The sequence below is a fragment of the Martes martes genome, assembly GCF_963455335.1.
Source record: "Martes martes genome assembly, chromosome: 5".
Lineage (NCBI taxonomy): Eukaryota > Metazoa > Chordata > Mammalia > Carnivora > Mustelidae > Martes > Martes martes.
This window is the reverse complement of record NC_137892.1, coordinates 104,997,313-105,012,831: the sequence shown is the minus strand read 5'-3', so window position 1 is coordinate 105,012,831 and position 15,519 is coordinate 104,997,313. Positions and strand designations below refer to the sequence as shown.

Below are 15,519 nucleotides of genomic sequence, written 5' to 3'. Positions count from 1 at the left end.
TACCAAAAAATTAAACAAATCCGAACTGATGACATCGAGGGCTCTGGAGTTGGGCTGCCCTCACTCTGGGTCTCTGGGTCAAGAGGATAATTGCAGTGGTCCAGGATCCCGGCTCAAGGCAGAACATGGGTCACCCCATGAGCTGGCTCAGCATGGGTCCACACAGACGGCTAGTTTGGCAGTTGGGATGTGGAGAGGACTACTAATCTCTTAAATGCCTATCTCCTCTGTCTTCTGTTCGAATTCAATAGCAATGGTTCTAGATGGACACTCCGCTGCCTACAGAAAGACAGTCTTTCCCAGATTCCCTTGCAGCTAGGTATTGCTAGGTGATGACTCAGTTCTGGCCAGTGGGACATGGCAGAGAGCAAAGTGTGTAGCTTCTGGGTCAAGTCCTCTACTTCTCCCTGCCTTCTTCATTGGCTGGATGAGTGGGGGCCATCTTGGACCAGAAAGATAAGGGCAACACAAGACAGACACCATGTGACAGGACTCCTGCCTCACGGAGCTGCCGTGGCGGCTCTGCACATAGAGCAGGACCGTTTTGTGAGAAAGACACAAACATCTAAATTATGAGCCTCTGTTATGGCGGGGGGGTATGTGTGTGTGGCAGGGTGCCGGGAGTGTCTTTGCCTGAGCATCTGAACCTATATCCTCACGAAGACTTGGGTTTCAGATTCTCATTTGTTCCAGTGTTAATGGGAATCCTCCTGGGCTCTTGTCCATGACAGAACCACAGAGAGCAGGGGCTGGCCAAAACCAACCCCCCCCACCCCCATGGCATGTCAATGTTTTTCTTCTGAGAAATCAGCTGAGCAGAGGATTGAGAAATTCTTGAGTTTCAAGAATTCACTGACTTCTAGAAGTTTGCTGAGCCACCAGAAATAGCTGGAGAAGCCTAGCCAAGGGGAGGGTAGGGGACTTTCCCAGTAGTCAGATTCCTCCTGGCCCCTGTGACCAGGCCAGGGCCACGTGCCTGAGCCTAGGGTCCTGTGTAGGTCGCAGACAAAAATAAGGAGCCCGCCTCTTAGGTGCGTCGGGAACATTAAAAAGAAATGTCAACATGGTGCTAGAAAGGAAGATGGGTGAAGAACTGTGGTTAGAGTGAACTCAACACAAGGTCAACAACTTCTGGCACCGAAGTGTGGCCATGCAGAGAGGGCACACGTGCTGGAGTCAGGTGGGCATGGGTTCAAGTCTCGGCCCCACTGCTCACTAGCTGGGTGGCCCTGGATAAACCACCTTACGTCTCTGGGGCTAAAGAGACTGATTTTAAGATTCCTGGCACACAGTAGGGCTTGAGGAACAGTAGCTCCTGCGATCACCACGAGATGGTGGAAAACCATGGTCTAGAATTTCTATCTAAGATGTCTGTGCATGTTTTCCTGTCTACAGGGTGTGGGGCAGCAGGACTGTTGTGAGGATGAGGGATACCATGTGAGGAGCACGGAGCCTGGCACACAGTAGCCATGCAACTCCCCGGAGCTTGGCGGGGGGCAGTCACTCACTCTGTTTGATGTCGCCATCAGGCACTGGGCGGCCTTCAAGTCGGCCGTCCCGTTGGTTGTTGAGCAGCTCCCTGTCCCGGCCCACTGAACTCTGCTGCCGGGAAACTCCATCCAGGTCCAGAACGCCGGTGTGGGTGGATGAACCAGGGCCCAGCTTTGGGGGTAAGGGCTCCCCACTGTTCTTCTTCAGGTAGGAGGCTGGGGCCCAGCCCTCTTTGCCCTGGTACCTGGGAGGAGGAAGGATGCTGGACAGGCTGCTTGGCCAGGCCCATGGGAAGAAGCTGTGCTCCAAGTCCCAGATGGCAGGAATGATGGGTCAGAGGCTGGCACACCCCTTGCTGCCCTCAGCTCGGCATTCAAGGCCTTTCCAGCCTGGCCTCTGCCGGCCTCCTTAGCTTCATCCCTCAAGCAACCTCCATGTCCTTCCCACCCCAAAAGGCTTATAGTCTCCCAAATACACTACCATCTTTTGCTCCCCCAGCCTCCGCACTTGGAAACCCTGTGTTTGGAAAGCACCTTCCCTCTCTCCTCCTGCTTTTCTTTCCCACCTCTACTTAATTAATGTCATTTCCTTTCTCAAGCCTTTCCTGAGCCTCACAGAGAACGAAGCCCTCCTTCCATGGTGCCCCACTGTCTCCCAAACACACCCCCCCCCCCCCAGCACCTACGACACACGGCCACACTTGGCTATGGCTGTTCTGTGTCCCCAGGGACAACACGTGCCCGCGCGCGCCTCGGGCAGAGATGGCACCGGATGGATCACTGTATGGAGAAGAGCCTCGGGGCCAGTGAACTGAAGGAAGAAATGTAAGGACGAGTGGACAAAGTCCCCATGGGCCTGGCAAAGGCCAGCGGCCATAAACACCCACTACGCTCACTGTCCAGTTACTGTCACTGCAGTGATGACGACGACAACCATGATAACTGGCACTTAGTGGGCACCTCCCGCGTGCCAGTCTGTTCTAACCACTTTATAGCTGGGACATATTTCATCCATCCATTTCAACCCTGGGAGGCGGCAGAAATGGATGCAGACCTAGTCTGTGCCCCTAACCTCTGCATGTCGCTGCCTCTTCCCAGCAGCCCCAGCTTCCGACACAAAGGCTGCACGGGCAGGGCGGACTCCAGTCACACTGGTTAACATGTAGGTAAAATGTGTTCCCTTCACAGGGGAGCAAAGCCAGTCAGGGGCTGGTGCCAGGGCCTGCTCAGAATTAGCTGGCGGTCCCTGAACTGCACAGTGACTGTGACCCTGACACAGAGCTCACTGAATTCCAAAAGGGATTCAGTGAGTGAGATGCTCACTTAATTCTCTGCACGACAGAGCTCAGTGTAATAGCATGACCAGAGGGGTCCTTCTGGACCAGAGGAACGCTGGGGCCCACTTGCACCAGCTTGTGACGGTCAACCGTGTCCATCTCTCCCAAACCCCCGGTTACTGATGCTGCATGGGTGCCCTGAAGTCACCCGATGGGAGCAGTTACACTCTAGAAATTGGAAAACACGCAACTCAAGGGCATCATTCCCTTGGTGTTAACTAGTTACAAGCAACCCACTGGTCGGGCCCACAAAACTGCCCACGCCTTTTGGGACGGTCAAGAAGACCTAAATGACTAGAGAGAACATACGGCAAGGCCAAATCTCTTGTCAGGAATCACTTTAAGAACTAAATGGCACTGTGTTTCAATAATAAAAAAGGTCCTTGATAACTAGAAGCCAATTTCTAGGAGAGAAATCTGCAGGATTTGGTGTCTTTCAGTCTTAAAATACCCTCTGAGAGGGAATAAATCTTGTCCTTGCTGGAAACCGTCGTGCTACGTCCCATGCAGGCCCTCGGTACGAGACAGCTGACCATCTGCGGTCACGAAGCTGTAAGCAGAGCTAACACATGGAGGGGGAAGGGCTCTGGGGGAGAAAGGTACTAGTTTAAATCCTGGCTCTGTCCCTTTCCAGCTTCAGTCGAACCTTCAGATGATGGCACGCCTCGAAAACGCCCTACAGCAACCTCATGAGGGACCAGTGAAGCCACACCTGAACTCTAGAGCCACGGAATTCTGGGATAATTAGTTACGTATCTTATACCATCTATACTTATGTTAGGTGTCACTGTCCCCACTCCTGCTTCAAACCACAATTCCCCAGTCCCCCCTCTCAGGAAGCCTTCCTGACCCCTGGGCTGAGGAGCCCCTCTTCTGGGGTCTGGGTCCCCACACATCCCCACCCCGGAACAGAGCCTGACTTCTGTGCCTCCACTGTGAACCAGTGTTTTTCTCATCGTTGACTCCCCAACTCCCAGAATAGGGTTTGGCTTGAACACATTCTTGGTGTGTGTGTGCATGAGTGCGTGCGCGTGTGCGCGCGCACGCTAAGTGAATAGACCAAGTGCCACAGGCTCGGCCCCCGACGAGCGGTCCTAATGCCCCGCCTCACGTTGCTGACCAGACACCAGGTCCCAGGGACCTCAGGCTTCTTTCCTTGTCCTCATTTCTTATGGAAATAGCCTGCCTACTTAGGGTGACTGAGGAGGGGTGTCCAGGACTTCCATTACCAAAACCGGGAAAGTACCACGCAGGCCAGAATGAGTTCGCCACCCTACAAACTCATGGGGCGCTGACTCATCACAGCAGGCAAAAGGGCTGTGACAGAGAGCTAGAAAGCTGGTCTCCTGCTTTGACCACTGGACTCCGTGAGGTGAGGGCATGTGATCAGCCCAAGGACGAGTTATGGTCCCTGTGGCGTTTCGAATTGCACTGGTGTCAGAGCGAGGCTGGGGTGGGAAATCACTCACACAGGGCAGCACAGCTTCTCTTTATGAGAATTATGTGAAGGTGGAAACCAGTCCTGCTCAACCGGGTTATGGCCATCTGTGTGTTTGGAGGTCTTGCTTATTGTAGATTTTTAAAGAAGGATCAGGATAGGGAGGGAGGTCAAAGGACACCAAGCAGCATCCTTCTGTGGCTCAGGCGAAAACCTTACCCCATCCATCAGCAATCACTTACAGACCCCTGGGCACCCAAAGACCATGTGACCTAAAACCCAGCCAGCTGCAGCAGGTACCTGATCTTCCACCAGCCTTCCAGGTTTTTCTGGATGACTTCCACCACGGCCCCTCTCTCTAGATTCATTTCATCCTGGTCGCGAGCTGTGTATGGGTAGATAACTGTGTACTTCTCCTCTGTGGGAACAAAGGGATGGGGGGTTAAGTCAAGGACGGTTAAGAGTCCTGGGATGCTGATGATCCCGAGGCTGTAATCCACGAGATGCCTTGCCCATCAGCTGGATTTCCTCCAGAAATTTCTGGGGACCCTCTAGGCCCTCATTTGGATCTGGACTGCCCTGTCCAAGCAGGAACAGGATGCAGGACAAAGGTCAGGTCCCAGTCCTTCTGAAATCCCTCAGTGTCACACATTCATCCTCACCTTCCTCAAAGCTGTGCTTCAAAGTCACCTTCCTTGACCCTGCTTTATGCAGTATTCAGACCCATGACAACCTCATCCCCTTACCTAGATTTATCCCCCCACCCCCAAACCAGGAATTGCCTTCTAACACAGCATATAATTTCTTATTTATTGTGTTCTGTGTCTGTGTTCCTTGCTAGAATATAAACGCCACGAAGGCAGGGATTTGTGTCTGTCTTGTTCACTCCCCTGCCTCTAGCACTGGGCATGGTTCCAGGAATACTGTGTAACTTTAGTAAATTAGTCAATGTTTAGTAAATGAAGGGCCTGGTGAGAGCCAACTTGTTCATGCCAGAGGGGGTTAACTCATCTGTGGCTCCTCCACAGTTTTGCTGGTAGAGGGGCCAGGGGGTCAGGGATGAGCTGAATTTTTGGCAGCATATGGTTTCAGGCTTAAATCACTATCAAGGAAGCAAGAGCTGGCAATTTTCTTCCTTCTTTCCTCCCTACCTCCCTCTCTTTCTTTTAAAAAATTTTAAAAGAAGACTTTATTTATTTGAGAGTGAGAGAGAATGAACAGGGGGAGAAACAGACTCCCTGCTGAGCAGGGAGCCTGACATGGGGCTCAATCCCGGAACTCCAAGATCATGACCAGAGATGAAGGCAGATGCTTAACAAACTGAGCCACCCAGGTGCCCCATCTTTATTTTTTAATTTTTAAAGCAATTTTTGTTACCTAGCTGGTAACTGATCTTCGTTTTTCATTAATTGTTTTCAAGCTCCTGGATCCAACCATGCCTGAAGCTTCAATTTTGTTTTTAATGTTTTGGCTTTTTTTTGTTGAGATATAATTGACATTTAACACTGTCTTAGTTCTAAGTGTGTGACATCATGATTTTTTATATATATACATACACACACATATGGTAGAATCACCGCCTGCTTCGATTTTCATTAATGTAACTGGGGTCCCTTCCACCTCCCTCTCTGTGGTTCCCGACTCCTTCCCCTCAAAGCCACAGGACCACTGCTCAGGCTCTGCTGGGAGACTGCTCATTGTCACACTGTGGTAGGGCCCTCCAGAGAACAAGAGAAGAGCTCCCAGGCTCCACGCTGTCAGCAGTGGAGAATGGATGAGTGTCTCAGGGGACCCTGGTGAGGAGAGAGAAGGGCTTTCCTGTTTTGGTTACATTCTGGCCCCTAGGGAGTGACCGAGCCAGCTGTGGGCTTGCGCTGACGGCCAGTGGATTGGAGCCAACTCTCCCGCTTTGGGAAAACACCATGGGCTGTCTGTGGCCTGTCCAACTGGTGTCAAGGGAGGCAGTAGACACACAGGGAGTTTATTTATTGATTGATCTAGCCCACTGACCGGCTCTGTGGGGGCCGAGCTGACTCAAGTTACGCAGATCCTGTGTACGGCAGTCAGCTGTTTCCCTCACTCATGGTGGCTGCAGGGTTGGGGGGTGGGCGCTGTGAGGGGTGCCAGGGGGGTCATTCAAGCCCGCAGATGCACGGAAGTTCTATTTGGTTGGGTGGGAAGGGGTGCTGCCTGGATCCGAGATTAAATGCAGGCAGTCCTGTGGGCCCTGGACGCCCGTGGGGCCCCATCCTTCATCTGAATTACACAGGGAGAGTCTCTGGCACCAGGAGGCTGTCCCCGGGCTCCACGAAACACTCAGCGATCCCTAACAAAGCTTAAGGTGGGAGACCATGCAGACTGCTGGCAGGTGCCTGCTGACGCTGCCTGCTTCTCATCCTGCTTCTCATCTCTTCCCCTGGCCGCTGTGATGGGTTCCAGTAGAGCATGTGACCCAAGTGGGTCAGTCAGCCCCAGTCCTAGGACTTGTGTTGAGGGAGAAGCACTTCCCTGGGTGGGTATCTCTGAATCCCTGAAAGGGGCCCACAACTGCTGTCATGAGAAAATAGTGTCAGTAAGGCAGAGAGCAGAGCAGAGGTGGGGAGAGTGAGTCCCAGGTCCCGACTATGTTTTCAAGCCTCTGGATCCAGCCATGCCTGAAGCTAGTCCTTCCCCAGAGTTTTCAGTGACAAGCTGGTGCACTTCCCTTTTTGCTTAAGATAGTTTGACGTGGCTTTCTTTCCCTTGTAACGTGTCTGATGAAAGAAACAGGTCACTGGCTCAGCATTAGACAGGCCCCAGGCATAATTTTTTCACCTGGGAGACTTTAGAGCCCCAGGCTGAGAAATACTGCCCAGGCCAACATGCCAACACACACACAGTACAGACAAGGTCACTGTTTCTCACATGCAACAGGCATGGGCAGTCCCCAAGCAGGAAGGCACATGCAGATGCAAGGAACCGGCTCCAAACCGACCAGGGAAGAAAACCCCAAGGTAGGCACCTTGACGCCAGCTGATAGCATACAAGTCCCCCAGAGTCCGGCGGCGGCCCACGGGCCGGGGCAAAGACCAGTACCTCCATGAGACTGGACAGGCAGCATGTAGAAGTAAAGGGCAGAAGGCAGAGGTGAAGATAAAGCACTTCCAGTGTCTGGAGGCAAAGGGTACACCGAGTGCATGTTTCCATTTAGGAGTAATTATTTTTGAGCCTATGCCAAGCCCCAGGTGTCTTAAAAGGACCAAGTTCTTGATTATTAACCTTGGACTTGGGTGTAGAGGCCACCAGTGGACTTAATCCTATTAGTAGCATGACTTATAAAGAGGCACAAAGAGAAGCCCTTGTGTCAGGGGGAAGAAAAATGTACAGACTCAGGAAAATGTGGTATTTCTCCCACCTTCTAGCTGTGTAACCCCAGGCAGGTGTCTTTACCTTTCTGAGCCTATCTACTCATCTGTAAAATGGGGTTAATAATCAATCCCTTATAGAGGGATGCCTGTAATGATCATCGTTAACTGTCCAAGGGAACTAGTTTCCATGTAGTATATCACAACTCCTGAATCTGAGTTGATTCTTTTAGTTGGCCCAGCCCCTAGTGCTTTGGAGGGCCCCCCAAAACAGAGCAAACCCTCAGAGTAAAATGTCTGTGGGTTTGCTTTGCTGGCCATAATAAAACTGAATGAAAAACCATTTACACATTTGTTTGTTAACTTTTGGGCACAGAAACATCCTCCTTCTTCTCACCCTCTTTTCTGATAAACACAGAGAGTAGTTTTGTGCTTTCCCCAAAACAGTCAGCTAAAAGCCCCAAATGTTCAGCCCTGGGTAAGGCATAGCTATCTATGAACTGTTCCTGGTTATTTATTGCTGAACATTTTGCATGTGGAATCTCATTTAATTTAGAAAAAAAAAATCCCATGAGATAGACACCATCATCTCCATTTTTAGAGGAGGGGGCTAAGGCAGGGAGAGGTGAAGCTGCTGGCCCCACTCTCCCTGTAATGGTGCAACTGATCCACGTTCAGCTCTGTCTAGCTCTCAAAGCCTTCTGTTTATTAGCTAAGATGAACTTGTCCTCTGGTTTCAGGAAAGCTCCTCCTGCGGAAATCAGAGTCGGTCGTGTGATGGTATTTCTGGCATTGCAGGAAGCACCCTTTGGGACACCTGGAGGTAAGTTCTCCTGGTAACGGGAAGTTACGTGGAAAAGGTTGGCCCTAATCCTGATGCCCAGTCCTGTCACTGAGAAAGCACAGATGTTTCTAGAAAGCTTCAGATGTCTCACAAATGAGCTGGAAGGAGCCCCAGCATCTTGGCCATCAGAATAGCTCAAGGGAGGAATGGCGAGGTGCTGACAGTGATCAAGCTGGGGCCCTCCTGGGGTCCCATGAAGGTGTTAGGGTCCCAGCTCTGGCTAGGCTCACCTGGGTTGGCTCCCCAAAACCCTAAGAAAGCGCAGGCTTGCTGTCAGCCCCAAGCCCATGGCCTAGTTTTAGGCCAGCGAGCCATTGAGACTTGGGGGGAGAGGCTGAAGGGCAGGGAGGGGCTGGGTAAGGAGGTCCCTAGGTGGGTGATGACCAGCACAGGTGTCTCTGGCAAGCACAAGGTTCCAGCTCCTTCCTACCTTCTTCGGGCTGTAGGGAAAACTCATCCTGCACACCGTCCTGCCCCTCCAGGCAGGTTGCGGGGACCCAGCCTTGCTCTTCGGCAGTGCTGACAAACCACCAACCTGGGGAAATCAGAGTGCAGACTGAGGTTAGTTGTGCTGGGTGTGAAGCCTGGGGGTCAGAATATAGTAATGTTCAGCCCCTGCATGAGTCAGTGCTCGGGGTAGGGTGAAAGAGACACCATTTTACTGTGGAACACAACTCCCCGTTCTAGCTGCCTGCAACTGCTCAGGGCAGCCTAAAAAGAAATCCACTCCTGAGTCTGGGACAGGGGACAGAAAGGTCATCCCGAGTGACCAGAGTAAAGAACGTGGCTATCTGCACTAAGGTATGCACTAACTCCTTCACTTGCACTATTTTATCTCATCTTCACATTCTCATCCCCATAGCGCAGATGAGGAAACCGAGGCTCCAAGAAGCGAGTAGGCTTGTCCAAGTTCACATGGCTTAGGCAGGAGCTGCTAGGTGCACTCAGGGCTGTCTGATGTCTGAAGCCGCCGTTCTCATGACTTAGCCGAGACACTGATCTTGCATTTGCTTGTGACAGGGTCGAGCTGGCTGGAATGTAACTGCCTGAGAAGCCTCTCACCCAGACCCTCAGGCCCTCCTTCTTTAGAGAAAGAGCTCGTACCCCCTGGTAGGCAGAATCATGACTTGCCAAAAATGTCCATGTCCTAATCCTCGGAAACTGTGACTATGGTAAATTCTGTGGCACAGAGGAATTAAGATTGCAGGGAGTGGGATTAAGGTCGTAAAGCAGCCAAGCTAAAATAGGGGGGCTATCTGGGATGATCTGTGTGGGCCCCGTGGAATTACAGGGAGGGCAGAAGAAGAGTCCGGGGAGATGAGGCTGCGGAGGAAAGACAAGAGAGATGCAGTGCGGCTGGCTCTGAAGACAGAGGCAGGGACCATGAACCAAGGGATGCGGTGGCCTCTCGAAACTGGAAAAGGCAAAGAAGCAGATCCTATCAAGAACCCGCAGATGGGAACTCAGCCTTGCCAAAGCCTTGATGTTAGCCCAGTGAGGCCCATTTTGGACTCCTGACCCACAGAACTATAGGATAATTAATTTATGCTGTTTGAAGCCACTAAGTTTGTGGTGATTGGTCACAATGGCAACAGTAAATTACCACATGGCCCAATGTGCTCTGCACAGTATCAATGGAAAAACAGGATCTGGGGGCACCTGGGTGGCTCAGTTGGTTCCTTAGGCACCTGACTCTTGGTTCTGGCTTGGATCATGTTCTCAGGGTCCTGGGACTGCACCCCACAGTGGCCTCCACGCTCAGTGGGGAGTCTGCTTGAGATCCTCTCTCTCCCCCCTCTGCCTCTCACCCAGCTCTCATGCATGCAGGCTCTCTCTCAAATAAATCAATCTTAAAAAAAAAGAGAGGAAAATAGGATCTGCTCCCCAAGATCACACACCTCCAAGACCTAGACACCCCAAAAAAGAAGAGAAGGAAGGGGCAGACTACTGAACAGCCTGCTTGGTCTTACAGGGAGGCCTTTGCTTTTGACCTCCCTGAGGCAGAAGTCAGCTGCTTTACTCAGCTAGATGCTCCTTTTAAAATACAAGTTTTGGGAGGGTGCCTGGGGTGGCTCAGAGGGTGAAACATCTGACTGTCAGTTTCAGTGCAGGTTGTGATCTCAGGGTTGTGGGATCGAGCCCTGCCCATGCTCAGCAGGGAGTCTGCTTGGGATTCTCTCTCTGCTTCTGCCCCTGCCCCTCATTCTCTCTCTTTCAGATGAATAAATAAATCTTTAAATAAAATAAAAAAATAAGATACAAGTTTTGGTGGCTGGGCACCGTGTACGTGTGTGTGAGTGAGTGAACAGGGCAGACAAATCAGTGCACATCCAGAAATTGGAAGGTATGTCGTCTGTCTTCCTAAGAACTCCTCTTTGTGGGTATTTGTGTGGGGGTTAAGCAAACTGTCACAATACAACAACAATGACGGCAGTGTGTGCCACACCAGGTCAGAGCTTCACCTTTACTACTGACCGGCTGGATCCTCCCACGAGCCCTGGGAGCTGCATGTGACTGCCCTATTTTACCGACGAGGAAGCCGAGGCTCTAAAAGAGGCAGGGACTTGATCAAGGTCACAAAGAAAGTGGCAGAGCTGGGATTCAGTCAGAGGCTGTCTTAGCCTCCAGGGCTTAGCCCTCAACCATCCACACACTAACGCCTCACGTTACCATGGGGAGGGGTCAATTGCCATGGCCAGTTTGGAGGCAGGTCATTAAGCAGTGTCTTAAAGTTCAAAATATGTGTGCTTATGGTTCAGTACTATGTGTCATACCTAACCTAAAGAAGGACTCGCCAGTGTGCTCAGATACACTGTTCACGCTAGAGAAAAATATGATTTATGCAGATCAGAGAGTATGCAGATATTGAAGGAAGAAGAGCTAAGTGTTGACTAAAAAGCACGTTGCAGATTGAAATGATCAAAATGTACAGAGTGATACCACTGGGGTTAAAAAAACTACAGAATCATATCACTAGACGCAAACTATCGTGTGTGCATATGATTATGTATCTCTGTATGGGCACACACGTGCACACATGTAGATAGGCCACATACAAACACAGACACATGTATACATGCATATGCATGAAGACACATACACACGTACATATATGTGCATACATTATCAAGAAGGATCCACAGTAAACTGAAAGAAGGTCTATCTGGGGTTTGGAAAGGGGACTAAGGTTGAAGCTAGTGGAAAAAACAGATTTTAACTTTATCATCAATGTTCTTTTAAATTTAATTTTTAAAAAAGATTTTATTTATTTATTTCAGAGAGTACAAGCTGGAGAGAGAGGCAGAGGGAGAGGGAGAAGCAAACTCTCTGCTGAGCAGGGAGCCTGAAGCAGGGCTCAATCCCAGGAGCCGGGGATCATGACCTGAGCCGAAGGCAGACGTTTAACTGACTGAGCCACCCAGGCGCCCCTACCATTAATGTTTTAAGAAGAATGTGCCTACATATTACTTGGGTCGGTAAAATATAATTAAAAATAATTGTTGCCAGTTTGTTGGCCACTGTAAGATGTGACCTCCTGCCGGCCCCCTTTCCCCCACTGCCTCTGGACATACCAGCCTTATTCTCAAAAGCCCATCCTGGCTCCTACTCTTCTCCTGGCAATATATTCTTCTGGACTTCAGGCTCACAGGCTGCTCAGGGCGGTGGGGGTGACTTCCTTACTAGTCCCTGCGGAACACCCTAGCCACACCCATAATCTGCATATACTCATTCCCAAGATTTAAATCATCTGTATATACTTATTCCCAGGAATTAGAGAGTCACATGGCCTTGGAGCCAGTGGGAACTGGTTTAGAATTCCAGCTCAGTGGGGTGCCTGGGTGGCTTAGTGGGTTAAAGTCTCTGCCTTCCGCTGGGGTCATGATCCCAGGGTCCGGGATCGAGCCCCACATCAGGCTCTCTGCTCAACAGGCAGCCTGCTTCCTCCTCTCTCTCTCTCTCTGCCTGCCTCTCCACCTGCTTGTGATCTGTCAAATAAATAATAAAATCTTTAAAAAAAAAATAATAATTCCAGCTCGGTAACTTGTGAGATCTTGGGTGAGCGAGCATGGGACCCGGAGTCTTGTTTCTTCAGCTTGTGATGCGGGGATGGCAGTTGCTATATTAATTAAAGAATTTGGCTGGCTAATGCTGATCTCATGACTAACAGTAACATGATCCAGATGCTGATGCAAACTACTAGCCACTGGGATGTCACAGAGATTGGCCTGCTAATGATATTATTAGGCAATGTCGCATTTTAGGCACAACAAAGCCAGTGCGTTTTGCTACATCTTTTCCTGGAGAGAATCTGCTCATCCCCTACTCCTTGCTCCTTGTCAATGGCTGCTTTGTGGCTAAGGAAGGCAAGAGGAAAGAAAACCCACATTCTTGAGTACCTACTGTGTGCTGGGCCTAGGTGTAGGCACACTCTAGCATCTCATTTAATCCTTATAACAGCTCTTTGAGGTAGAAGCTTTTTCTATTTCTTTAGAAGATTTATTTATTTATTTTTGAGGGAGGAAGGTGGAGGGGCAAAGGGAGAGGGGAAAACAGTCCCAAGCAGACTCCAGGCTGAGCACGCAGCCCGACACAGGGCTTGATCCCACAACCGCCCGAGATCGTTATCTGAGCCAAAACCAAGAGTCAGGCACTCAACCGACTGCGCCACCCAGGTGTCCTGAAGCTTCTATTTTGCATACAAGAGAATTGATGGTCAGAGAGAAGCAGCAAGCTGGACTGCTGTGAAATGCGGAGTTCAGATGGAAACGCAGGCTAAGTGTCCGATCATACCATGTTCCATCCCAGACCTGGCTGGTGTACATGACCAGGGGTCCCTGTGATGACAGGGGCTGAGGAGACAGGCGATGTGTCCGTCCCATCAGAGCCCACAATTGACGGAGCCTTCAGGGCTCCATCCAGGGGAATGCTGGAACCCATGTCTCCAAGTGTTTGGAAACCAGAAGACATGTTCATGCAATGGGACCCTCAGAATAAAGCAGTAACAAGGAGACCGCAGGGTGCTGGTGCGTTGTGACTAAGTGATGTCCAAGCACTGTGATCCAACAGGGGTAGCTTTCTGACAGGGTGTCAGCTGGATCTGTGGAAACTGCCCAGCTCGGGTCAGCCATGGCACTTTCTGTGTTTCTCTCCTGTCCTAGGGACTCAGTGAACGCATAGGGCAGGGAGAGAGGCAGCTTGGTTCCCCTACCTGACTCGTTCTTCTCGATGATGTCCACCACCTGCCCCACGCTGAGGCTGATCTCTGAGCTCTCCTGCTTCTGGTAGTCAGCCACTACCACATACTGCTCCAGGACCATGGGGTCCACCGAGGTCTGGTCACCCCCTGTGGATACAAAACCTCATCAGATGTCACTTCTAGCCACCACCCACGTGTGAAGGAGCAGGAGCCGGGGGGAGTAGAGTGGGTCAGGAGAACATTTCAAAGACAGAAAGAGTTATTACAGGACTTATCTCAAAGGTCCCCTCATCTATTCACTCTTCCTTAATTTGCCCATGGAGCCACCAAAACTGACCACGTGCCTATTCAATGCAGACACTGTGTGAGCCACTGGGGATTCAGAGTCGGTTAAGATTATGGTCCCTGCCCCGAAGCAGCCAACAGCCTAGTAGGAAAATGCTTTCCCTCTTACCAATCTTCCATCCATCCATCCATTCCTCTGCCATTACTCATCCACCAACCAAACATCCACCCATCCCAAATCACTCATCTATGAATTCAGGATGTCACCAGTGACGTTCCAGACACTCTATTAGATGTTGGGGGCACTAAAGTGAACAGAACAGATGACTCCCAGGCTCAAGTAACTTCACCTACTTGGGGAGAGAGACACATGAACATCTATATAGTAAGTATACAAGGTAATGTATTAATTTTTGATAGCTGCATTGCTGGAGACAACCAGGATGCTGGACCAAGAACGATCCGGAAAGGGGATGTCACATTCAATGGGGTGGTCAGCAAGACCTTCCTAAGGAGGGGACATGAATAGAGACATGAGAGAATGGGGAAACAATGACGCAGACCACCTCTCAGATAGGAAGGGGCCTGGGAGGAGGCCAAGGGGGTGGCGTGAGCGAGGAGAGCAGTCCTGTATGAGGACACACAGGCAGGCATGGGTCAGAACAGACAGGTAAGAAGCCTGGATTTTTTTTTTTTTTTTAACCCTCGAGTAGAAAGCCACTAGACGGTGTTAAGAAGGGAATGACAAGAACAGATTTACATCCTCAGAAAGATAATTCTGGCCGTCACATGGAGCATGGATTAGAGGCTGGCAAGAAAGAAAGCAGGAGACCAGATGCAGGTCGTGGGGTCATCGGTAGGAGATGACGGTGGCTTTGGACCATGGCAGTGGCAGCGGGAAGAGACGGGCATGGACAGGTGCTCCAGAAAAGGCAGTTTCCACAGGATGCGATGTGGATGGTACCTTCTGGAGTTGTGTGGTCCCGGTGAAACACCAAGACATACCTGATTAATAAAGGAAGATATCCTACAACATGGGTGATGTAAAGGGACATCCGAGTTCAGAAATTTCAAAGAGAAGGAAACAGGCCTCTGAGAGCAGCAGACTGAAGGGGGTGGGAAGGTAGACATTTGTGTCCACAAGGCCCTGGTTTTGTGCAAGTCCTGACTCACAGTATTGCCTCCTATTGTTTCCATAAACAACTGCAATATCCAGGAAATCCCGCGTTTCTGTGTCCAAATACACTCAGTAATGGAGTGGGGTGCCAGGGCCACCTCACCCTGAGCCGATTTTGTGGGTCCCTTCCTGGCTCTGTCGGGTGACGCCTTGTTGGTGGCTTGAACCTGGCCACAGTTGGGAGTATTTACACCATCAATATTGGCAAATGCTACAAAGCAGGGCTCTCGATCAGAAAGCTGGTTGTGAAGTTATTTACCAGCACACCAGTGCGCCCCAGCCTCTGGCATCCAGAAGCAGCACAAAAGCCCTTTGTTAGAACCATGTGCTCTGAATCTCTGATGTGGAAAACCAGAATAGGGCATTGTAGCAGGGTGAAGTGTCACCGCTTCTTGGCTCTTCCCAGC

The 15,519-nt window shown here is 50.7% G+C and overlaps 1 protein-coding gene across 1 annotated transcript in view; it reads right to left on the bottom strand.

Moving 5' to 3' along the window:
• SH3PXD2B (SH3 and PX domains 2B) overlaps nt 1–15,519 on the bottom strand; it is a 100,552-nt gene that overhangs the window by 14,799 nt on the left and 70,234 nt on the right. The window contains exons 7-10 of the mRNA XM_080804401.1: nt 13,663–13,797; nt 8,884–8,988; nt 4,566–4,683; nt 1,509–1,735 (exon numbers count right to left, since the gene is read on the bottom strand). Of these exons, the coding sequence (XP_080660527.1) occupies nt 1,509–1,735; nt 4,566–4,683; nt 8,884–8,988; nt 13,663–13,797 (585 nt within the window). The remainder of the gene's footprint in view (nt 1–1,508; nt 1,736–4,565; nt 4,684–8,883; nt 8,989–13,662; nt 13,798–15,519) is intronic.